At 41.7% G+C, this 25,387-nt stretch overlaps 1 protein-coding gene across 1 annotated transcript in view; it reads left to right on the forward strand.

The window, feature by feature from the left end:
- Positions 1 to 8,047: 8,047 nt before the first annotated feature.
- Positions 8,048 to 25,387, forward strand: part of FNBP4 (formin binding protein 4) — a 34,357-nt gene continuing 17,017 nt past the window's right edge. Inside the window, exons 1-11 of the mRNA XM_058526938.1 lie at positions 8,048 to 8,301; positions 9,252 to 9,344; positions 14,429 to 14,565; positions 14,903 to 15,089; positions 16,049 to 16,196; positions 16,303 to 16,423; positions 17,735 to 18,076; positions 18,993 to 19,203; positions 22,829 to 22,953; positions 23,791 to 23,895; positions 24,899 to 25,032. Coding sequence (XP_058382921.1) covers positions 8,082 to 8,301; positions 9,252 to 9,344; positions 14,429 to 14,565; positions 14,903 to 15,089; positions 16,049 to 16,196; positions 16,303 to 16,423; positions 17,735 to 18,076; positions 18,993 to 19,203; positions 22,829 to 22,953; positions 23,791 to 23,895; positions 24,899 to 25,032 — 1,823 coding nt within the window. The 5' untranslated portion in view covers positions 8,048 to 8,081. The remainder of the gene's footprint in view (positions 8,302 to 9,251; positions 9,345 to 14,428; positions 14,566 to 14,902; positions 15,090 to 16,048; positions 16,197 to 16,302; positions 16,424 to 17,734; positions 18,077 to 18,992; positions 19,204 to 22,828; positions 22,954 to 23,790; positions 23,896 to 24,898; positions 25,033 to 25,387) is intronic.

Consider the following 25,387-nt stretch of genomic DNA (forward strand, 5'->3'; position numbering starts at 1 on the left):
CTATCTGTATATTACTTGCTTGTATGCCTTTTGACCTTTGAGTTTTTCATAAGCCTTTAATTTTTATACTACCAATACCATATTTACATTATATATTTTAAATAACAATGCGAGTTTCCCTGTGGTACTGTTATTGGTAGATATTGAAGTATTGGCTCTTTTTTCATTTTAGCTCTGCCATGGTTAATGTGAGATGTTTGCGGCAGTTAGGGACTGGGAGAGTCCTTGCCCTCCTAGCTCTGTTAACCTGGCTTCCAACTGTAGTAAGAAATACATTTTGACCTATATACACATATATAACCCAAAGAAAGATTTCACAAAATAGGTATCCTCACTTACTATGTACGCTGATGTTTTCATGAGTGACTAAATGGGACCACATTTCATTTTTCTCCATCATAGGAATGTGGCTCTGAAAAGTATCCAACTCGGCTGTGGCCGTTTCTGGAGGACCAGTAGCGTGAGACTGGCCCTGCTGCAGGAACCTGTCCATTTGTGTTGCTGGTCAAAGCAGTGGTTTCCATGGGGGCAGTTCCTGAGACACCGACCAGCTTCTCCAGTCCTCGCTATTTTGGTTCCAGGCCCAGAACCCATGCTGGAGCCAGCCCAGCTCTTCTGTGCTTTTCCTTCCCCCTCCCTCGCTTTGATTCCCAGCCAGAGGAGAAGGTGCCCACATTCTTTCACTTCACTGTTCTCACCACTGTGGGTCTGCGTTTTTATTCTCTGGACCATGTGATATTTTAATAGTCCACAATAGAATCATTATTCCTTGTTTTTTCCAACTCCGGCAATTTTCTGGTTACAAAATGTTGCTAAGAGGGCTCCCCCCTTTTTTAGTATTTAACTACCATTAAATAAAGGTATGACTCTTAGAGGAAAACTTAATTTCATAATTCTTAAATAATTTGATAAAATGTAACTGATAAGGTCCCTACAATAAAAGTTGGTGTCATTTCTGTTAATAATAGAATTTATGACACACTGAGTCTCAGACTGACCGTTCTCACTTAAGTTCATCACTATGATTTTTGTGACCTTCCCAGAAAGTTGATTTGCTCTGCAAAGCTATCATATCAGTGTCTAGTCACTTCTGCCAGCCCTCATCAGTAAAACTCCAGAGCCCTAGGGATCAGCTCTCACCAATTCACTACTGGCTCTTCTCTCCCCATTCTGATTCCCTCCTGAAGTCCAGGCTGTGTTGTTTCCTAAAACTTCACTGAACACTTAGGGGTAAAGAAAAACAAAAGCTTAAAAACTGGGTACAAGATAATGGAAGCTTATAGAAACCAGGGACTGCCTATCCCCACAGATTCTGCTATTGGCCACCACTTAGTTCCCAGCCTGCTCTGGTGTGGCAGATACTGACATTCCTCTGACTAAGGGGAATGTAAATATAAGTGGGATTTATATTTAATTAGTCAACAAGTGAAAGGTCTATCAGTGAACACAGTCTAAGTAACAGAATTAACCTAATTTATCTCAACCTGATACATATTTTCTACTACAACAGTATATATTATAGAAACTTCTAAAGTTTCCTTTAATTTTCACAGTTGTTTCCAATTTTGTCTGTACTTAAAAACAAGGACAGGCCTATATTATTGTTTTTTCTCAAATTAAGAGAGTCCTTAATATCATAAGTAACGCATTAACCCCAAGCCATAAGAATATAGCTTTCTGTGTCTGCACAGAACTCTATCGTCAAAAGGCCAGGTTATTGTTGAAATGACCTACGACGGTCCCTATGGTATTTCTTCCAGTAAATGAGGCTTCATGGTTTAAATGAACTTCCATAAACATACAAGGTCAAATAATGTGGTATAATAAAGAATATATCTGGCCTTCGTCCCTGATTTCTGGCACAGAGCTCCAAAAACCCGTGGAATTTCCTGAGAGATAGAGATCTTTGTTATGCTAATGAGGTGACTCTGGGCGGGGCCCTCAGATAGCTTCAGAATGGGGCCAGTCACCAGGAAGACCAACGCTGTGATGGTGTTTATAGGGTTGGAACCTTGGGCCAGCCAAACCTCCTGGGAGGACAGTGTGGTGGGGGGAGGGCGGCTGGAGATTGAGTTCAATCACAGGCACAATGGTCAATGATTTTTTTTTTTTTTTTTTTTTTGCTGAGGAAGATCAGCCCTCCTCTTTTTGCTGAGGAAGACTGGCCCTGAGCTAACATCTGTTGCCAATCCTCCTCCGTTTTTTACCTTTTTCTCCCCAAGGCCCCAGTAGATAGTTGTATGTCATAGCTGCACATCCTTCTAGTTGCTGTATGTGGGACGCCACCACAGCATGGCCAGACAGGCGGTGCATCGGTGCGCGGCTGGGATCCCCCAGCCCGCCAGTAGTGGAGCACGCGCACTTAACTGCTAAGCCATGGGGCCAGCCCCCAGTGGTCAATGATTTAACCAACCATGCCTATGTATGAAGTCCCAGTAAAAACTGGGCCCCAAGGCTGGATAGAGCATCCTGGTTGGAGAACACATTGATGTGCTGGGAGGGCAACCTGCACTGACTCCACAGGGAGGCTGCATGAGAGCTCCCTGCTCCCTCCCAGACCTTGCCCTTTATAATAAAACTGTGAATAGAGCAGTGCTTTCCTGAGCTCTGTGAATGGTTCTAGAGAATTATCAAACTTGAGGCAGTCACGCAAACCCCCAGTTTTATAGCCAGTCAGAAGTGTGGGTGGCCTGGGGACCTCACTTGGAGCTGGCTTCTGAAGTAACAGCAGTTGTCAACACAAATAATCAATAATCAATCTATAGGTAAGAAAGATATTTAATGAGCTAATGTGAGGACTAGCCCGGAAGTGCTCTCTTCCCCAGGGAGGAAAGCACTTGGGGAAGCGTGGCTTACAGCATGGTTATATACCATTTCAGAACAAAGAATATACATAAAACATGTCAGGCATACAATTTTTTTCCCAAAGTCACAAGATGTTTTGCTGCAGTTTAGCACATACACAGCAGGTCAACTTGACCTTGGTTCTCTGGGAAGAAAAGCCTATCTTCAAAGAAGTACTGGTATCTGTGTCAGAGAAAGGGAGACAGTCATCCCTCTTTAAAGAGTGCATTCTTTGCTTTGGGGAAATGTTTGAAGCAGATGTACAATGCGTGTTTCGTGGGCCATAAGTCAGGCTGCTCTGGGAAAAACAAGTTTTAGGCTGACTCAGATTGAAACCAGAATGGTTTCCCTGTATACCTCAATATGTGAAAACTTCTTTATATTCTTATTGTTTTCATCTCAGTCCTGTAGGGGACTAAGCTCCTCAATCTGTAGGGTCTGATGCTAACTTCCAGGGATTATTGTCAGAATTGAATTGATCAAAGAACGCCCAGTTGAGGGTAAGATAATAAATAAGTGATAAAATTTAGATAAATCAACACACACACAAACATAAAACTTCATTCTACTCTACTGAAGCTGAGACTTATGTGGACAGATCACCTCTGCAGGTGACTTGGAGTTCCAAAAGCCAGAGCTTTAAAATGGATTCAGGCAAGTCAGCTATTTTTTTGTGTGTGTGTGAGGAAGATTGGTCCTGGGCTAACATCCATGCCCATCTTCCTCTACTTTATATGTGGGACGCCTGCCACAGCATGGCTTGATATGTGGTGCGTAGGTCCGAGACGGGGATCCAAACTGGTGAACCCCGGGCTGCCGAAGCAGAGCATGCGAACTTAACCACTATGCCACCAGGCTGGCCCCCAGGAAAGTCAGCTTGTGAAATTAACATCAAATCCTGAGTAAAGACATCACCCACCATATGATTATAACTAAATATATTTGAAAATACATGTTTATTCAAATGATTATTCTTCTCAGGTTTGACTTGTCAAATATCAGCCCTGATAATTTAGTTTTACTGAAACAACATTATCATCATAATCAAAAAACCCTCAGCAATTCTAGAAGTGCTCAAGCCCCTGGCAATCACGGATCAGGCCTGATTTTTCTTTAAAGGGAGTGACTTTGACCACTCTGAGTCTAGACATAGGCAAATTTTTCTATAAAGAGCCAGATAATACATAGTTTAGGCTTTGTAGTCTACATATGGTCTCTGCCACATACTCTTTGTTTTTTTTGTTTGTTTCTTTGTACAACCTCTTATTTTTTTTTTTAACTTTTATTTATTTATTTTTCCCCCAAAGTCCCAGTAGATAGTTGTACGTCATAGCTGCACATCCTTCTAGTTGCTGTATGTGGGACGCGGCCTCAGCATGGCCAAAGAAGCAGTGCGTTGGTGTGCACCCGGGATCCGAACCTGGGCCGCCAGTAGCGGAGCGCGCGCACTTAACTGCTAAGCCACGGGGCCGGCCCACAACCCCTTATTTTTTTTTTAATAAATTTTTTTTTTTCTTCCCCCAAAGCCCGGTAGATAGTTGTATGTCATAGCTGCACATCCTTCTAGTTGCTGTATGTGGGACGCAGCCTCAGCATGGCCAGAGAAGTGGTGCGTCAGTACGCGCCTGGGGATCCGAACACGGGCCTCCAGCAGCGGAGCGCGCACACTTAACCACTAAGCCACGAGGCCAGCCCTGTACAACTCTTTAAAAGGCAGGCCTAATTTAGCCATAATTTGCTCACTCCTGGTCCAGATCCCTAACGCCTTCTCTGAGGCCAACAACAGCAAAATATGTCTCCCTCTAAAGCCAGTGGTTCTCAACCCTGGCTAAACATTAGAATAACCTAAAGAGCTTTTTAAAAAATAATTGATGTTGGGGGGCTGCCCCAGTGGCATAGTGATTAAGTTCATGCACTCCGCTTTGGCAGCCTGGGGTTCGCAGGTTCAGATCCCAAGGGCGGACCTACACACTGTTCATCAAGCCATGCTGTGGTGGCGTCCCACATATAAAATAGAGAAAGGTTGGCACAGATGTTAGCTCAGGGACAACCTTCCTCAAGCCAAAAGAGGAAGATTGGCAACAGATGTTAGCTCAGGGCCAATCTTCCTCACCAAATAAAAAAAAAAAATTTGATATGGGCCTTGCACTTCCACCCTCAATCCAACTGATTTAGATTCTTATACTGCTTTAATGGTCTCCAGGTGGTTCTATGAACAGCCAGAGTTGAGAACCCTGGATATAAACATAACAGTCACCTCCAGAAATTTAAGTTTCCCCCAAGGAAAACAGTCTTTCACATTTCTAGGCATTGTGGTTTAGCTCATAATGTCAACTTGGTTCCAGTCAGCTTTATAACAGCATCTGGACTTTTGTGTAAACAAAAGTTTCATTCATAGTAATAATAGTTGGGCCAGCCCCGTGGCTTAGTGGTTAAGTGCGTGCGCTCCGCTGCTGGCAGCCCGGGTTCGGATCCCAGGCGGCACCGACGCACCCCTTCTCTGGCCGTGCTGTGGCCACATCCCACATACAGCAACTAGAAGGATGTGCAGCTATGACATACAACTATCTACTGGGGCTTTCGGGGAAAAATAAATAAATAAAATTATAAAAAAAAAAAAAGTAATAATAGCTACCATATAATGATTGCTCATTTTGTTCCTGGTGCAATGCAAAGAGCTTAAAACTTGATCTAATTTAAACTTCACAACAACCCTGTGAATACTGTTACTAACACATTTTACAGTTGCAGAAACAATTTTAGGGATGCTAAGAAACTTCTCCAAGCAATCATATCTGGAAGGTGTTGGAGCTGGGTTTTGAATCCAGATGTTTGATGCACAGCTGTATCCTAAGCACAGCTACCATATTTCAATGCCGCTCCCTTCAAGAAATAAATCTGAAAATTGCTAATGGCTTCCAAATAGCAAATTGTCCCTCCCCTTCGAGCTGTTAATTTTTCAGAAATCTTAGGAGTCTAATCTCAGGACATAATCCAGGTATTCCTCCCATAGGAAAGACAAGGAAAGAACTCTTGCTACTTATTTCAAGTTTGTATATATTCATACACTATATTCATTTAAAAACTCTGGGTGATACTGAACCACTTATTCTCAAGTTCTTGTGCCCAATGTGCAGTAGACCAATCACTGAGCCGTTGGTGGTTGGAGATGGAAAAAGGCTTTATTGGAACTGGCCAAAACAGGAAGGCGGGAGGATGGGTTCTCTCAAATCCACCTTAACAAGAGAAGAAAGCAGGGGGGTGGTTTGTAGAGCTAAGGGGCTTGGCACAAGGAGTTCCAGAGAAACACCTTTCACTCCAGAGAAGCCCTTGGGCAATCTGACTTCTGGCCATCAAAGGCAGCTGGGGGCTGGTCATCTGGGGATCAGCGATCACAACCTCCCCAAAGGCATTCTTTTTCTTCTGCAAAACAAGTGCACAAATCCTCCAGACCCCTAAGTCACCCCTCAGGTTAAACAAGAAAACAGCAATTTGACAAAATTCATCTACGTCTATGTTGGGAAGATGGTCGAAAGGCAATCAAATTCTTTTTTTTTGGTGAGGAGGACTAGTCCTGAGCTAACACCGATGCCAATCCTCCCCTTGTTTTCTTGAGCAAGAGTGGCCCTCAGCCAACATCTGTGCCCATCTTCCTCTACTTCATAGGGGACGCCACCACAGCGTGGCTTACCAAGCAGTGCGTGGGTATGCGCCTGAGATCCGAACCTGCGAACGCCGGGCCGCCACAGCAGAGCGCGCACACTTAACCCCTTGCGCCACCGGGCTGGCCCTGGCAATCATGTTCTTGTTGAGTATCTACAGTGACCCTCAGGTACCCAGCTTCAAGTGCTTATGTTTCAGAAAATGCATTTGATATACAGGGAACAAAGCAGACAAGTCTCTGCTTTCACGGCTTTTGTATCCAACAACCAATTTGAGGGCTCATCTATAAATTAGGGATAATATCTATCTTACAAGGTTGTTGTAAGAATCAAATGCAATTTTACATGTAAAGCGTTAAGACAGTGCCTGACACACAGTAAGTGCTCAATAAATGTTAGACATTATTAGTATGCTCTAGTAAGAACTGAATTAGACACTGGGGATATAAATACACTGAATTTCTTCCTCTTCCTTTTTTTTTTTCAAGTATAGTTGACATACAGCATCATATTAGTTTCAAGTGTACAATATAGTGATTTCACATTTATTTACATTATAAAATGATCACCCTGATAAGACTAATAACCATCCGTCATCACAACAAGTTATTACAATATTGTTGACTCCCACTGGATTTTTTCTTAAGCTCAAGGGCTGGGGTGGGGCTTGGCATTGAGATATTAGGTTCAGAAAGTAATGACTGCACCGGGTCTTGAGGAATGAGAATTATTTCGCCACGTGATGCAGTAGTTATTTCAGCTAATGTGAAGGACTGAAGACGGGAGATGATGCTCCACGTGGCCGGCTCCAGAGGTGAGATGAGGGGAGCAGGGCAGGGGAGACTGCTAAAAGAAGATAAATCTAATAAAGCAGGCTGGGGATACCAGAGGGCCAGATCGGGAAGGCTCTTGTATCCCCTCGCAACAACTTAGGCTTTTTCCTCATATGCAGTATAATGTCTAGTGATTTTTTTCCAGCTGATAAGCAGCATAATACGAGACATCATCTTTGTGCTCTAAGAAAAAATCTGCAAACGCATAAAAGACCCACTATTCTATTTAATATACAGTGTTATACCCAAAGTAAGGCACAATAACCAGGGCGAAGCTTGCGGAAGAGCCGGGAAAGCAGCGCAGCAACCAAGAAGCCAAACAACAATGAAGAGTTAGCCGAGAACAGACACAAGATGGACGACAAGGAGATAAAGAGAAGACTCCGCAAAAAACGCATGGGTGGAGCCCGAGGTAACGAGGGGCCATTCTATACTGAGGCCCTTCCGCACTACTGGCTTGCGTCTCATTCTTTTTCCTATTCCATTGGCTACTGGCTCCTTCCATGGGTCAAAATAGCCAATCGCCTAGCGCCGTAGGTAAAGCCCGCCCTTCTCCTTCGGGGGGAGGAGCCAGAAGAGCGTAGGGGGCTCAAGGCGCTTGCGCGGACGCGCGCTCGGCCGGTCAAAAGCGGATGGTCGCTGGAGGCGGTGTTGCGGCGCATGAATATTGATTACGCAGCGCCGTGCCGAGCGCCCGCCCCTCTCGGCTGCCCGACGCTCGCGGCTCGCGCTCGGGCTCGCGATGGGGAAGAAGTCCCGGGCGGTACCCGGCCGCAGGCCCATCCTGCAGCTCTCTCCGCCGGGTCCCCGGAGCAGCACGCCGGGCCGGGACCCGGAGCCGGAACCCGACACCGAGCCGGACTCGACGGCGGCGGCGTCCAGCCAGCCAGCCCCGGCGGCGCCGGCGACCACGACGACCGCGGTGACTGCCGCCGCGGCCCCAGACGACTCGCCTTCAGAAGGTGAGGGTGTGCCAGAGGCCCCGGCCGCTAGTGGGGCGGCCGAAACTCGAACTCGGGGCTTGCGGCCTAGGCCTCGCGGGCCGGCCCTGGGAGGAAGAGAAGCCCGGGCGGGGCGGCGTCCGCGCCCGTGGCCTGCTGCGCGGGGCCTGCGGGACGACGGCTGTGGGCCCCAGGGCGGCGGAAGGGGCCGCGGAGCCGTGTGCGCCGCCGCGAGCGACCCTGAGGTGCCGCCATCTCTGCTGCAGGAGTTGCCCGAGTCTCCTGGTCTCCTTTGCGTCCGCGCGCGCCTTGGGGTAACTTAGGGGTGCGTGTGACGGGCTGAGCTTCCGCGTCCGAGGCTTGGTGACAGAGGACCCTGGCCCTTTCTACACGTCACCTGCTCTTCCTTTCGTTTTTGTCGAAACTGAAAGAGACCCTTTAGAAATGAGTGGACTCTTGATTATGCCAGCCAGAGCATAAGGAGCCCCAAATGGGCAGGTGTCCCCGAGATTCCTGGAGAAGTGGAGCTCGTGGGGTCCCGAGTCCTTGTGTGTTTCTCCGCGGAATGGTCCTTGCGTTAAGAGTAACTATTCATCGCTGCGACCATTTCTGATAAAAAAAACAAACCACGTTGGGTAGCTGTTGCGGGGAAAAATGCTCCAGCCCTGCCTGTTGTCAAGGCCCGATGGCAGCCTGGAGCTTTCGTGTGTGTATTTTTTTTTTTTTTTGAATTATTTCAGATGGAATTTTTATATGCGCTGTTCAGGTTCTTAAAGTCCCTAACGAAATGGAAGATTCCAGCTACTTGTTTATCATTTCCCAATTATTTGGGTCACTGATGGATTATACACCCTGTTTTTCAATCGATGGCATCTAAACTTGAAAGGTCAAATCAAGGATTGTTTTGTCACCTGTAGTGTTGTCTCGGGTCCATCGTCTGACGGTAGTTTTTTTCTGTTCGTTAAATCCAGATGAACAGGAGGTGGTGGTGGAGATTCCCAGAGTTGTTCAGAATCCTCCAAAACCAGTCATGACCACCAGACCCACAGCCGTCAAAGCAACAGGTATAGCTTGTTTTGTTTTTTGCATCTTTTCTCCAATATTTAGGTTTGTATATAGAGTGCTTTTGTCGAATGCTTCAGTGTTGCTGATTCATATTTGGAATATAAATAAATTTCGTTATATTTTATTTATTTATTTTTTAATAATTTTATTTATTTATTTTTCCCCCCAAAGCCCCAGTAGATAGTTGTGTGTCATAGCTGCACATCCTTCTAGTTGCTGCATGTGGGACGCGGCCTCAGCATGGCTGGAGAAGCGGTGCGTCGGTGCGCGCCCGGGATCCGAACCCCAGGCCGCCAGCAGCGGAGCGCGCACACTTAACCGCTAAGCCACGGGGCCGGCCCATTTGTTATATTTTAAATGGAGATTTAAAATCTTTCTGTTTGTGAGGGCTTGTTAGTACACACACTTTGACCAGTGTAAAATTTGTGGTTGCTTTTTCTCTGTACCCAGTGCACTTTGTACTGTCTTTTCTTGTAATGCTATTTTATAACTAGTTTTCTGGCTCCTCAGCTAGCTTGCTTTCTTTAGGGACACGAGCGATGTCTTCTTATTCCATTTCTTTTCTAACACACTGCTTTGATTATTACTTGGCAAATGTTTGTGGAGCAGAATATTGCTCTTATTAAATATTTTTTTAAGCATGGAGGAATATTGTCAGTAGTGGTGTTATAGACAAAGCTGGCTTCAAATCACCACTCTAGCATTCACTCTTAAGACCTCGGGACTTCATTCATCTGTAAAATGGGTTTTACAGCCCTACGTTATTTTGAAGATTAAATTGAATAGTGTATGCAACGTTCTGACACAGCGAGTCCAAGAATGTTAGTTTTCTCTACTCTTTAAAGATTTTGAAAGATTAAAATATGTTTTGATACAAATATTCTGTAATTGGTAGTGATTTTATTCTATTTAGTTTGGAGTACTTTTATACTACATGACACCTGAAATAGTAAATGCTTGTTCTCCCCTCCTTCAATTTGCTGCTTAAAAAAACAAAACAGAGGGGCCGGACCGGTGGCGCAAGCGGTTAAGCGCGCGCGCTCCGCTGCGGCGGCCCGGGGTTCGCTGGTTCGGATCCCGGGCGCGCACCGACGCACTGCTTGGTAAGCCATGCTGTGGCGGCGTCCCATATAAAGTGGAGGAAGATAGGCACAGATGTTAGCCCAGGGCCGTCTTCCTCAGCAAAAAAAGAGGAGGATTGGCGGATGTTAGCTCAGGGCTGATCTCCTCACAAAAAAAAAAAAAAAAAAAAAAAACCAGAACAAAAACACCAGTGTGGGTTAGAAAAGCTAAAACTTGGTTGTGAGAGAAATTTCAGAATGAGAAAATACCGTTTTCTATTTGTAAACGACATATATTATTTCATTAAACTCTTCTAAGAATCCTGTAAGATGGGTAGAATTTAAATGTTCCTTGGAGAAATTTCCATGATTGCCATGTCGTTGAGTGCTTCAGGCCTTTATGTGCCTTGTGAACAGAATGTTTTTATTCTGTTTAACTTCATCCTGCAACAGAACAATGTATTGGCTTTATTCAGTTCTTACCTGCCACTTGGTATAATAGATAAGAAAACGTGTCAAATAAAAATCAAAGGGAAACAATTTTCCATTATTTGCATATTTGGGTAACTGTTAGAGTAGATACTCTAGAATTGACTGTTTTTTTCTTTTCTTCTTTCTTTTTTGGTGAGGAAGATTGGCCCTGAGTTAACATCTGTTGCCAGTCTTCCTCTTTTTGCTTGAGAAAGATTGTCCCTGAGCTAACATTTGTGCCAGTCTTCTTCTATTTTTTGTATGTGAGATGCCGCCACAACATGGCTTGACGAGCGGGGCATAGATCCACACCTGGGATCTGAACCCGCAAACCCTGGGCCGCCAAAGCAGAGGGCGTGAACTTAACCATTACACCACTAGGCTGGCCCTTATTTTTTTAAGATGATTTTAGTTAAAGGATTTTATCTTCATCACTAGAAACATGCCAGATTTCTTTCCACAAAAATGAAATAAAAGTCTTAAGTTGTTAAAGTATGCTTTTATAAATATGGTAGAGCAAGCATATTATTATGGTGAAAAATATTATGGTGTATGCATGTGAAATTATTTCAGGAAAAATTCAGAGTAAGCTATTAAATTAGGTCAATAGACGACTATGATAGTCAACAGTATTTAAGCATCTTCTAGAAAAGGGTACTTAGCTTTCCACAGATGGGTGTCAGAGGTCTCTGAATCTCCTGCAATGGCACACTAAAGTATGTTTTCCTGGGAGAGGGTCCATAGCTTTTATCTTATTGAATGTTAATTGTTTCTATGATCAAGTAACCGAAAAGATTAAAAACCACTATTCAAACAATGTTATGAGGAAATGATAGAGTTACTAGAAGTATAAGACAGTTACTGTTACTGTTGGAAGCTGATTAGGAAAGTAAGGTACATACCTAAGAAATAATTTACTGCCTAATATAATTAGTTGATTTGCAAATTGTATGGCACCATCTTTTAAGGTAAGCAAACTGAGGTTTGAGGAGTTGGCACCCCTCAAAAAAAGACTGCTAAGGACTGTGGCTCTGAAGAGTGGTCTTGCTTCCTCTGGTTTCAAGAAGCAGCATCATCTCAGTAGTAGTCTAGGGTATGGTCCTGTGAAGCTTTTGTTTATTTTTCTAAGATTAAGCAATTTTACGTAATATTGTGAACATTTATTTTCAGTGTTATTCTGAATTCATGCCTGTCCCTTATCAATGTATGGACTAAATTTTCAGAGGTGTAATTAGAATTTATATGCGTTTCATGACTTGCTTTTAATCTTTAAGATTACTTTTTTGTCTCCTTAGCTTATTTCCTATAATCCTATAATGGTCTGACTAATCATAAAATAATACTGCATCACGTACTGTGCTGTAATTTGCTTTGTCCGTTATTTGAGAGCATTTGAGTTGTTTACAGCTTTCAGTTATTTAAATAAGGCTACTAGAAGTTTTGTGCAAAACAAATTTTTTTGAATTATTCTTGGGGTTATATTCCTAAAGATGGGATTACCTAGCTAAGAGAAACTTGAAGAGTTTTGTTAAGAAATACTGAATCTGTAGTGTCTCTAACAATATTAAGTATGACTGTTTCCCCCAAATATTTAATCATTTTCATTTACTTTGCTATTTAATAGTCATTATGTTATTAGGAGCTTGGAAGAAGTTTGATGTGTGTAATTTGAAAAGCTCTGAGGGGAAGAAAAAAGGAAACAGGTGGAGCTTTGGCTAAATAAACCTGGTGCCTGTGAGACGCACTCTGAGCCTGGGGAATTACCCCTGCTTGGGGAATTTTGTCAACATTCCATGCAGCTCACCTGATTGGAACCTTTTACCAAAGGTTACAGAATTAAGGCTGATGACGTGGGTGATTATATCTATGATTATCTCTAAACTAAGAAGAGTTTTTATGTAAAAATATAAATTCCCCATTCTTCCTCCTCCCTCAAAAAACCGTCAGCGCTGAATACTGAAGTGCAGATTTTTCCATATGGAAATGTGTCCTTTTGTAGTCCTACTCCACACTTAGAAGGCTATTACTTCTTGTTCAGAAAATCAGGAAAATTGACATGCCCCAAGACAATGAGAGAAAATATTTGGTAACTGGAAAATGGAAACACTGTCAAATGTCCACTTGAAATCTAATCAGTTTAAAATAATATTTTGGAAATTGATATTTAGTGTAAGAACTTACCTATATACTAAAAAATAACTAAGGCAAGATTTATATGGCTAAAGCATTGAATGTGAAGTCTTGTAGGATAAATGAAGCTGCTAATGTTTACTTTTTATTTTTTTTTTTTAAGATTTATTTATTTATTTTTCCCCCAAAGCCCCAGTAGATAGTTGTATGTCATAGTTGCACAGCCTTCTAGTTGCTGTATGTGGGACGCGGCCTCAGCATGGCCGGAGAAGCGGTGCGTCGGTACGTGCCCGGGATCCGAACCGGGGCTGCCAGCAGCGGAGCGCGAGCACTTAACTGCTAAGCCACGGAGCCGGCCCTAATGTTTACTTTTTAGATGAACCCATAAATTCATTTATGGAATTATGGCAAAGAAACCTAGATTTTACTTCCTGATAAATCTGTTCATTTATCAAATATTTATTGAGAACATAGAATGTGCCAGGCACTGGGAAATTTAGTCTTATTCATAGCTGAAAAGTCTAGCTAGACGTGAACATTTCATGTACCTATTATAATAAAATTATATGCAAAGATAATAATTAATTGTAACATTAGAGTAGCCACAGGTGATACAAAAGGAAATAGCATAGCAGCATACAGAGGTCATACCTGATACTTGAGTTTGAGGAAGACATTGATAATTGGTTCTAGGTGTTTTGTTGGTGTTTGTTTCTTGTTTTTGTTCTGGCATTTTGAGTTCCATTTTTATTCATCACTTCTCATTTGGTGAAAAATCATTGGAAAAAAGCTTTGCTTTTAACTTTGAGAATCTCTTTGTTTCATCTACTAACCCGGAATTGGCTTTTACTTGTTTGAGATGGATGCATAAATTTTCGAATTCTAAAATCAGGGTATAGCATGTGTTATTTTGCCCGAGTGAGTATGAGGTTGAATAATTGAGCGTGTATTTTGAGAAGGATGTCAAGTAGCTATGCAGATTGATTTTGTTAACTCTAAGTGCGTAATGTAATTTATATCTCTGTGGTGCTTCAGTGATGATTTATTTTGAGGTTATGTTCTTTTTTTTTTTTTGTGAGGAGATCAGCCCTATGCTAACATCTGCCAAACCTCCTCTTTTTTTTTGCTGAGGAAGACTGGCCCTGGGCTAACTAACATCCTTGCCCATCTTCTCTGCTTTATATGGGATACCGCCACAGCATGGCTTGCCAAGCAGTGCGTCGGTGCGCGCCCGGGATCCGAACCCGAGAACTCCAGGCTGCTGCAGCAGAGTGTGCGCACTTAACTGCTTGCGCCACTGGGCCAGCCTCTGAGGTTATGTTCTAATCTGTAAACTAAATGTAAACCCTGGCTGAAGAGTCACGTTATATTTTTTCTTGGTCATATTGGCATTGTACTGATGTTTACCTTTTTGTTTCTAGGAGGTCTGTGCTTACTTGGAGCGTATGCTGACAGTGATGATGACGAGAGTGATGTTTCAGAAAGACCAGCACAATCTAAAGAGGCGAATGGAAACCAGTCAACTGATATTGATAGTACATTGGCCAACTTCCTGGCGGTTAGTGTTGCTTTCATTTGGGTTTTTAGTTATTGAAGACACTTTGGGACCTCGATCTCAAGTGGTTAGCCTACTTGTCAATCTCAGTGTCTTCCTCCCTCTGTTCTTCTGCCCCTTGGTCATTCCCCATCGCTCTCCCTCTTCTCTTTTTGTAAAGGTTGTAAGGAGAAAAACGGAAAATAGAAGGGTTTGGGGATCTTGTGTAATTGGAAGATGAAGGTTTTGATTTGAGAAGCTGAGAACTGAGTGTGTAGGATTTTTTTTTAAGTGATTTTCATTTCTTCGCTTTTCTGGTTTTGGTATGATTAATGCATTTGTTACTATTTTCATTCTAAAGGAGATTGATGCTATAACAGCTCCTCAGCCTGCAGCTCCTGTAGGAGCTTCTGCTCCACCTCCAACTCCACCCCGACCAGAGCCAAAGGAATCAGTGACATCTGCCCTTTCTTCCACTACTTCAAATGGAACAGACTCAACCCAAGCATCAGGGTGGCAGTACGATACTCAGTGTTCACTGGCTGGAGGTAATCTTGATTCTTTGATTTTTAAAGAAATCTAGGGTACAATCTTTTTTGTGTGTGTGTGAGGAAGATCAGCCCTGAGCTAACATCCATGCCAATCCTCCTCTTCTTGCTGAGGAAGACCAGCCCTGAGCTAACATCTGTTGCCAATCCTCCTCCTTTTTTTCCCCCTTTTCTCCCCAAAGCCGCAGTAGATAGTTGTATGTCATAGTTGCACATCCTTCTAGTTGCTGTATGTGGGACACGGCCTCAGCATGGCCAGACAAGCAGTGCGTCGGTGCACACCCGGGATCCGAACCTGGGCTGCCAGTAGCGGAGCGTGCGCACTTAACCGCTAAGCCACGGGGCCGGCCTAGAGTACAGTCTTTAAAGGTGTTTTAGGCATTGAGATTCCCAAAGATGAAAACTCATCTGCTTTAAGCCCCAGACTTTAGGATTCTGGCCTATTTTAAATACAGTATTTGGAAGGTGATAAGTAGGATAGGTTTCTCTGAGAGTTAGTGGATATAGTTTTATCTTTTGAAAGGTAATTGCTTGCCTTTTTAACCAGTAGCAGGTTATGCCAGGTAAATAATAAAAGCTGTTATTTTAAAAAGCCTTTTGAGGTTTAAAATACATTTTTGGACTGTCAAACTGCTTTTTGTAACCATATGTGCAAAGATGATTTGGGAGAGAGGACTTGCCCCGGAGGGGATGTTTGACAATGTCTGGAGACCTTTTTTGGTTGTCACAACAGGGGACAGGCGAGTGTTACTGCATCTGGTGGGTAAAGGCCAGGATGCTGCTAAACACTACGTAGGACTGTCTCCCCCCAGCCAAGAACTATCCTGCCCAGATGTTAGCACTGCTGATGTTGAGAAACCTTGTGTTGGGCTGTTAATGGCTTTAGAGCTGACTTGAGATACAAGGTCAGAATTGTGGAGGAATTTGTGCCTGTTAAAATTTGTTTTATTTTCTTCTAGTTGGAATTGAGATGGGAGATTGGCAAGAAGTCTGGGATGAGAACACAGGATGCTATTATTATTGGAACACACAAACAAATGAAGTGACTTGGGAGTTGCCCCAGTATCTTGCCACCCAGGTACAGGGATTACAACATTACCAAGCCAGGTAACAATAGACTTGAAAAAGAAATTACCTAGAAGGAGATTGGAGTCTTAACCTTTGCTGATAATATTTGCCTTCTGCTTCTCTTGCTAAGTATATATTTTTTTAGTTCTGTAACAGGTGCTGAAACTAGTTTCGTGGTAAATACAGACATTTATACTAAGGAGAAAAATATTTCTGTTTCTGGTGGTAAAAGTGGACCAGTCATAGCCAAGCGAGAAGTTAAAAAGGTCAGTGTTACAAGTACCTCATTTGCTTATTTTCAAATCTAAAGAACTCGAATGTTACTCTGACTCAAGTATAGAAGCTTTCTGTTAATATTTTACAACCAGGTGTGAAATAGGATAAATTCTGTTTCTTAAAATTTTACTTAATCTGTTCCTATATATTATGTTGCCTTTATAGCAGTTATCCAGTTCAGTGGTTCTTTTGGAGTTTTAGGGTGCCACAGAGGCTTCTTGGGTCGTTGGGAAGGACATGGGAGCAGCCAAGCAAGCAGGGCTTCAGGTCCCCTTCTCTACTTCGGAATAGTTGTATTTTGGGATGCCACATAATTTTTTTAATAAAAAGGTCAGCTATCTTAAAAGTTAAAAACTACTAGTGAAACGAACATTTCTGTAGCCTCATCAGTAAGAAAAGTAAGTTGTAGTCTACAGAGGGAGAGTGTGTTGAATTTTTAAATGATGGGTTCAAACGAGGAGGCTTTTTTTTTGTTTTTTGGGTTTTTTTTTGGTGAGGGAGGTTGACCCTGAGCTAACATCTGTTGCCAATCTTCCTCTTTTTGCTTGACGAACATTGTCCCTCAGCTAACATCCGTGCCAGTCTTCCTCTATTTTTTGTATGTGGGATGCCCCCACAGCATGGCTTGATGAGCGGTGTGTAGGTCCACGCCTGGGCTTTGAGCCAGTGAACCCCAGGTCGCCAAAACAAACTAAACCACTGTGCCACCGTACCAGCCCCAAATGGGGAGTTTTTTAATATCAGAAAGTACTTTTAGAATAATTTACTCTTTACAACTCCAGGAGGGATGTAGAATAAATATTATCCCAACGGAGGAAATAGACACTTATAGATAAGTATAATCATACATTTCGTTTTAGAAACATTTCATTTTCTTCTAAATCACCTTCACAGCATACCTGTGAAGTATCGCATACAGAAGAGGAAGGTGAAGATTTATCCAGTCATGTGTTTAGCTGACAAAACTCTTATTTAAATCTTACTTAAATCTGCCTCTACTTCTTACTAGTCTGCCTATTCATATATGGAGAAGAGTGGGGAGGATATATAGTGTGAGTTCCACCCAGAACTAGGTTCTAGTTCAAACCCTGCCTTCCTAAAGTAACAGTGTTTCCATTATAATACACATGTAATTTGTTATTTCGTGTGTCTTAATAATTACACGTACTAATCTGTTGGGAACTGGTGGTTTTTAAGAATGTCCAGTGACTGAAAAATAGTCATTTTTAACATGAACAATTCAATATATATTCAGGTAAGATTTCTTTGAAAATTAAGTGAGATGATTTTATTCTTTATAGGAACTAAATGAAGGAATTCAGGCTCTCTCAAATAGTGAGGAGGAGAAGAAAGGGGTGGCAGCATCATTGCTTGCTCCTTTACTGCCTGAGGGAGTAAAAGAGGAAGAAGAAAGATGGAGAAGAAAAGTAATTTGTAAAGAAGTAGAGCCAGTTTCAGAAGTGAAAGAAACAAGTACGACAGCAGAAGCAGCAGCAACAGTAGTAAAGCCACAGGAAATTATATTGGACAGTATGGAAGACCCTTCCCAGGAGGATCTGTGCAGTGTTGTTCAATCTGGAGAAAGTGAAGAAGAAGAGGAACAAGATACCCTTGAGCTGGAGCTAGTTTTGGAAAGGAAAAAAGTAAGTTTTTGAAGTGTTAGTTAAAGTACATTTTCTTCCCTCAGTACTGTCATACCCTGGGATCATTGTGCTCAGTGTACAGCCATTATTGGGATTTTGTTTTTCTTATCCTTTCACTTGGAGTGTTTAAGTTTATGCAGTAAAGTCTTGAACTATAGAGTTGTAGTTCTTTTGGTCCCTGATGATGCTTTTGGTAGTTGACAACCAGTAAAGACTGACATGGTTCTCATTTAAAGAGAGCTACAATGAGTAATGTATCTTTGAGTTAGCTTCTTAACAAATGAGCATTGCAAATTCATGTGATAACTTAGTTTTCAACCCAACAATTAAAGTACAAGTTGACTTCCAGTGATCAGCTATGGCATTGTTTGGATAGTTAAATGGGCCTTGTAAGATAAGAATTAAGAGGAACCCATAATTTCACGTGCCTTCCTTTTTAAAAAGGTGGTCCACAGGAAACTTTCCTGATTGAGAAGGTGATTTCTGCACTGATTTTTCTTGGAACAGTTTTTTGTCTATTGTTACCTTCAGTATGAAGCAAAATCTTAATAGGTGTTATAATAGTAATATCTCCTTGAATCTTTCCCACTTTTGAAAAATTTGAAACTATGGAGAGGGGCTAGCTAAGTTAAGCTTTATGTGTTGTGTACATGTATTGGAAAATTTGTGTATTAGATCTCTAGAATCTATCTCCTTCAAATCAATATTTGTTAACTATAATCATGAATAAACATTGAGTAACACTAGAATATGGAGCATAATGCTCAGCTCTGATGGAAAAAAATGTGTTAAGAAATACTTCTGTCCTCAAAGAATTTAAATTCGAGGAACACATGGGTATCATTCTTGCTACTCACAAATGCTCAAATGTTGATACTTAATGACACTCTTAACTTTATTGTCATGTTCATTGTAGGCAGAGTTGCGAGCCTTGGAGGAAGGAGATGGTAGTGTGTCAGGGTCTAGTCCATGTTCTGATATCAGCCAGCCAGCATCTCAAGATGGAATGCGTAGACTTATGTCTAAAAGAGGGAAATGGAAGATGTTTGTTCGAGCTACCAGTCCAGAATCTACCAGCCGCAGTTCTAGCAAAACTGGACGAGAGACTCCAGAAAATGGAGAAACTGGTAATTCATGCTTTACATTAAACTTTAGAGTTGAAAAATGTAGAGGGGAAATCCATCTTTCCCTGTTTTTTGTTCCCACTTCAGCCGAGAGAGAGAGAGAGAGAGAGAGAGAGAGAGAGAGAGAGCGAGAGAGAGAGCGCGCGCGCGCGCGCGAGCGAGCGCGAGAGCGAGAGACAGAGAGAGAGAGAGAGCGAGCGCGAGCGAGAGAGCGAGAGAGAGAGCGAGAGCGAGAGAGCGAGAGAGCACTTTTACCCTTTTAAGGAAGTCCTGGGAGGGAAGCTTGCCTTCACTTCTCTCTACCTCCAGTGGAGGAGTAAGAGTCTGAGAGGCTGGCATCCATTGGGTTGTGTATTTGCTACTGATTAGGGATTACTTCTCCCTTAATAGCAGAACAAGATTGACTCTTATTTTTTATCACTTGCCACTATAATTGTCTTGATCTGTATAAAGACCATGGGCTCTCCTTAGCTTACTGTTTCCAGACGGTAAGCAAGGCAGGCAAGGACCACCTCTGGCAAGCCCAGCCTCATCTCTGTTCCTTCTGTGTACAAGTTGCCCAGCCTCTGGTTGAGTGTGTACAAGTTGCCCAGCCTCTGGTTGAGTGTGTAGATAGTTTGGTCCTGTCATGAGGACCCAAGTTATCCCCATTCAGAGTAATGTAGAGGAGACCCTGCTGCATTTTTCCAATCTGTTATCAGAAATAATATTCGAATCTCTCTTTGGCCCTAATTCTGTAGTGGAAAGTTAGCAGTAAAATTTGAACACCAAACCTTAGTTGAGTAAACCTAGCAGTGGACACCTTATAGGTTATGGTTAAAAAACAACAAATAAACAAAAACTAGGTAATAAGTAAATGCGAACATCTTTGTTGGAATTTTTTCTTTTCAATCAATAATATAAAAGAATATGAAGTAAAATTCTAAAAGTCCCTCTTCATCTTTTCCCTATTCTCATTCCCTACCCCTGAGATGCATTTTCTGTATCCTTTATCTACTTATATCCTTCTAGACCTTTTCCTCTATCTTTGTATACATTTGTAGTTGTGTGTGGTGTGTGTACATGTGCATATGTAAATTTTACCATAGATGAGATTAACGGTATGGGTTGTTAGGCCAGTTTTCACTTAACACTTTTCACTTAATAACATGTTTTGAAAATTATTGCTTTCAACCACTGAGTGGTATAGATGACTTCATTTAACTCTTCCTACATCGATAGACATTTAAGTTGTGTCCAAATTTCACTCTTAAAAATAATACTACATTTAGGCCAGCCTCCATGGCCTAGTGGTTAGAGTTCGGTGCACTCAGCTTCGGCAGCCTGAGTTCGGTTCCCACGCATGGAACCACACCACTCGTCTGTCAGTGGCCATGCTGTGGCTGGTGGCTCACAAAGAAAAAAAAGGAAGATTGGCAACAGATGTTAGCTCAGTGCAAATCTTCCTCAGGAAAAAAAAAATACTGCATTTGTATTATCAAAAGAAACCTGCAAGCCATTCAAATGTCTGTCAAAGGTAGAATGGATAAATTGTGGTATATTCTTACAGTCAGATACTAAATAACAGTGAAAAATGAGTGATCCATAGTTATATGCATCAACATGGATTAATCTCAGAAACAATAACTTTGAATTTAAAAAGCCACAGAAGAATGTGTATGTTAATATTCTATGTATATAAGTTGTAAAATAGGCAAGAATACTGTGCTTAAAGATCTTTCCATGATGAAACTAAAGGAAGGTAGTTACTAACACCATCAGGGTAAAGGTTATGTCTGGTGTGGGCGTGATGGCAGAGGCACAGGGAGCTTCAGAGGTGCCAGTAATAGTCTTCTTTTAAGCTGGGTTGTAGTTGCTTGAGTGCCCATTTTATTTTTTAAACTATACTTATTATACACATTTGTTATGATACTTGACAATAAAAACAATACTGTAATAAATATTCTAGTACATATATCTTTATGCAGGTTTTAGTGTCACTATAGAATAGATTCCTAGTAGTATATTGCTAGATTAAGGGGTATGTGCATTTTAATTTAATTGCCCTCCAAAATATTCAAGTCCTAGAGCTCTAGAGGTGCTTAAAATTGTTAAGTTGTTGTACCTGCCACCAAATGTAAGATGTCTAATATACCAATGAATTATAAACTAATAAGTGAGATAGTAGAAAGATTTGGTTTCAGAAAATTTGAAAATGCAGAAGGAATATTAGTGATCAAGTAAAAAGAGAGCAAGGCATTATATGGTAAAGTTAAGTACTTGATACAAAGTTTAAGGCTGATAAAAGCTGTTGAAAGTGATTTTTTCTTTTTTGTGAGGAAGATCAGCCCTGAGCTATCTTCCTGAGCTATCCATGCCCATCCTCCTCTTTTTGCTGAGGAAGACCGGCCCTGAGCTAACATCTATTGCCAGTACTCCTCCTTTTTCTCCCCAAAGCCCCAGTAGATAGTTGTACGTCATAGTTGCACATCCTTCTAGTTGCTGTATGTGGGACACGGCCTCAGCATGGCCGGACAAGTGGTGCGACAGTGCGCGCCCGGGATCTGAACTGGGGCTGCCAGTAGCGGAGCGCACACACTTAACCGCTAAGCCACGGGGCCGGCTCTATTGAAAGTGATGTTAAAGTCCCATTTCTGCTTTAGATCAGGGATTAACCAGAGTTAAGAAAAGGTACTTGAATTCCTTTTGTTTTGTTTTTTGAATCTGATTTCCTCCTGACAGATGATTTACATTGTGTATGTGGATTAGTTGGGTAAGTAGGGTAAGAAGCAAACATAACAGTTCTTATCTTTTACTCCATTGAAGTTGGTGGTAAACCTATTCTCTTTTGGAGAGTCCCTTACCAACAGACATCGGCACCAACCAGAAGAGTAGGTGGGTCCAGTATAGATTGTCTACAGGTCTTCACCAGTTCAGCACGGAAGTAATCAGGTAGATTAAAATTAATGCTGCTCAGGGGCCGGCCCCGTGGCTTAGCGGTTAAGTGCGCACGCTCCGCTGCTGGCGGCCCAGGTTCGGATCCCGGGCGCGCACCGACGCACCGCTTCTCCGGCCATGCTGAGGCCGCGTCCCACATACAGCAACTAGAAGGATGTGCAACTATGACGTACAACTATCTACTGGGGCCTTGGGGGGAAAATAAATAAATAAATAAATAAATAAAATTATAAAAAAAAAAAAAAAGACTTCTTTAAAAAAAAAAAATTAATGCTGCTCTGATTTTGAAAGCCTTTTTTTCAAAATCCACTTGATACAAGAACACTATATATCCCAAGTTTGATATCTAGCGTTTGTAAGTAATTGAAACAAAGTTATTCTGGAAGAAAAGATTAGGAAAGATTAGCAGATAAAGGAGAAAGGGAAAGCAGAAACTACAGGGTAATGTGGTAAAAGAAATTTTATTTATAGACATTTATAGACAGGTGATCAGAAAGGATAAAGTTTTTTGGCTTCATAAAGACAGGTTGATAAGTCATTAGGGCTTCTTTAACAAGTAAGGAAAACACAGGCAAAGGAAACAGAACTAATAACCTTTGTCAGATATCTGTACTGCACGGATAGGAAGGTGTATATGGGGCTCTATCAGTGTTGGTCCTTTTGATTTAATTTCACCTCTTTTCTTTTGCAGCAATTGGTGCTGAAAATTCAGAAAAAATAGATGAGAGTTCAGACAAAGAGATGGAAGTGGAAGAATCCCCAGAGAAGATAAAAGTACAAACAGCACCTAAAGTGGAAGAGGAACAGGATTTGAAAGTGTGTATATTACGTAATGCAACTTGACAAGTATTTTTAAATTGGCCAACCAGTAAACTACTTTTTCTACTAGCAAGTAGTAAAAGTACTCTTAACTGTCTCCAAATTTAAATCATTTACTTGGTTAGGTGAAAAGGTCATATTTAAGGCTGAAGTAAGGAATTATAAGTCTGACTTGATGTAGAGAAATTATCTAAAAATAAATTCTAAATGCTTACTTTCTTACAAGTGAACCTCTATTGGGAAGCAGTAGCTTGTCAAATACAAGCTTCTCTAGAAGTATTAAAGAGACTAAAAGTTACAAATTTAATTCCGGCATGAACTACTTGTCCTTACACAAAGGCAAATTTGGTTCCAATTTCGTTTCTAACCTAATAGCGTGAGGAGAATCAGACCATATAAGTATGTGGCTATTTAAGGGCACTCTGTTGGAAAAACCACTTAGCATATTCTTTTGACTAGGTTATCCAATCACTAGCTGGTGTACAACCATGTGGAAGGGACCAGGAGAATGGATGAGTGATAGTTTGGACAATATTAGGAGTTTCATCGTTTAGGATCTGTTTTCAGCTGTTGAATTACGTGTTGTGTTAGAGTACAGCTGCGTTTAATTTCTCTAGACCATCTGTCATTATTTGTCACTCTCTTATATGAATTATTTCACTATAAATTAGCATTTTATCTTCTCTATAGCTAGATGCGGCGGTTTGAGAAAGGCTGTTTATAGGCAGACCTATTTTCCTAGTATCTATAACAATAAATGAAAGATTTCACATAATACAGAAAATATTGCTGATTCTGTTTTTATTTTTCCTTTTTTTCTTTCCTGCATTACAGTTCCAGATTGGAGAACTGGCAAATACCCTGACAAGTAAATTTGAATTCCTAGGCATTAATAGACAGTCCATCTCCAACTTTCATGTGCTGCTCTTACAGACTGAGGTAATTTAGCCGTTTTTGGTATAAACAATGTTTGAATGACATGCTATGTGTGTGAGGAATCTGTGTTGTTTATGTTTTAATCCTAAGTTTAAATTTTTAACTTTGATGCATATTTGAACCACCAACCCAGGAAAGAAAACTGTATTAGCCAAAGCAAAATATAATCATGAAGATAAATAGTGAGGGCCGGCCCCGTGGCTTAGCGGTTAAGTGCGCGAGCTCCACTGCTGGCGGCCCGGGTTCGGATCCCGGGTGTGCACCGACACACCGCTTCTCCAGCCATGCTGAGGCCGCGTCCCACATACAGCAACTAGAAGGATCTGCAGCTATGACATACAACTATCTACTGGGGCTTTGGGGGAAAAATAAATGAATAAAAAAAAAAAAAAGTGTGTATAATGATGATACCATCTTCAATAGGGATATATTTTAATATAAATTTTTTGCAACAAATTAAAATTCTATTCAGAATCAGATGAGGCCATATAATATTGAAAGTACTTTATAAGTATTAAAGCATTATAATCTGTCTAAAAAGGAAAGTTCAGAGTCCTGTTTGTAACCTGCATACTTTACAAAATGGCAGGGTAGGATTAGGGAGGGAACTCCTAGGAACTTGACTGATTTCCCTAAGAACTGAATCTTTAATTTTGATTAGTAACATTACTGAACTGAATAAACTGTCTACCCAAAAAAACTAAAATTACTGGGGAACCAATCTTAATATAGGCCAAAGGGGAAAACAAAACTACTTCTACTCATTCTCACAGATATTGCAGAGTTGGCAGTGGAAAAATATACGGGGTCTAGTGTCACTTTTCAGAACTCTGCAGATCAGACAAGGTTTTTTGTGAAATTAAGATGGGATTTCTTTTCCTCTTTGGTCTACTCTCCTGCCAGAGTATAGCAATATAGTCATGGACCAGAAGACTTATGTCCCTTTTACCACTGCCTTCTGACATAAAAAATAGGTCTTTAACTTATTGCTGTTTGTTGATTCTAGACTCGGATTGCAGACTGGCGGGAAGGGGCTCTTAATGGAAACTACCTTAAACGTAAACTTCAGGATGCAGCAGAACAACTAAAACAGTATGAAATAAACGCCACTCCTAAAGGCTGGTCCTGCCACTGGGACAGGTACGCACTCTTCTCCCCTTTTCACCTTTCACCTTTGACATCTCAGACATGATTTGTGATCGCCACCACCTGACGACATGACAGCCTGTCTGGAGACTGAGAGCAGCTGCAGTTAGCGGTGCTGGGCAGGCCAGGCACCGCACGCACTTACAGAGCTTGGGCCAGCCACACGTTGGAGAAACAAAAAGCAATGTTTAAAGTTTTCCATGTAACGGATTTTTTCCCAAGATTGGACAAAGCTGGTTTTTACTCTCCAGAGTGTTGCACGGAGTAGGGCGGGCTTGGGGGTTAAGCGCATGCGAGAGCTCTGTGCGCTTTACAGGACCTCTGGAAGCAACTACTCCTGATTAACCTC

This window comes from Diceros bicornis, chromosome 31 (assembly GCF_020826845.1).
Source record: "Diceros bicornis minor isolate mBicDic1 chromosome 31, mDicBic1.mat.cur, whole genome shotgun sequence".
NCBI lineage: Eukaryota > Metazoa > Chordata > Mammalia > Perissodactyla > Rhinocerotidae > Diceros > Diceros bicornis.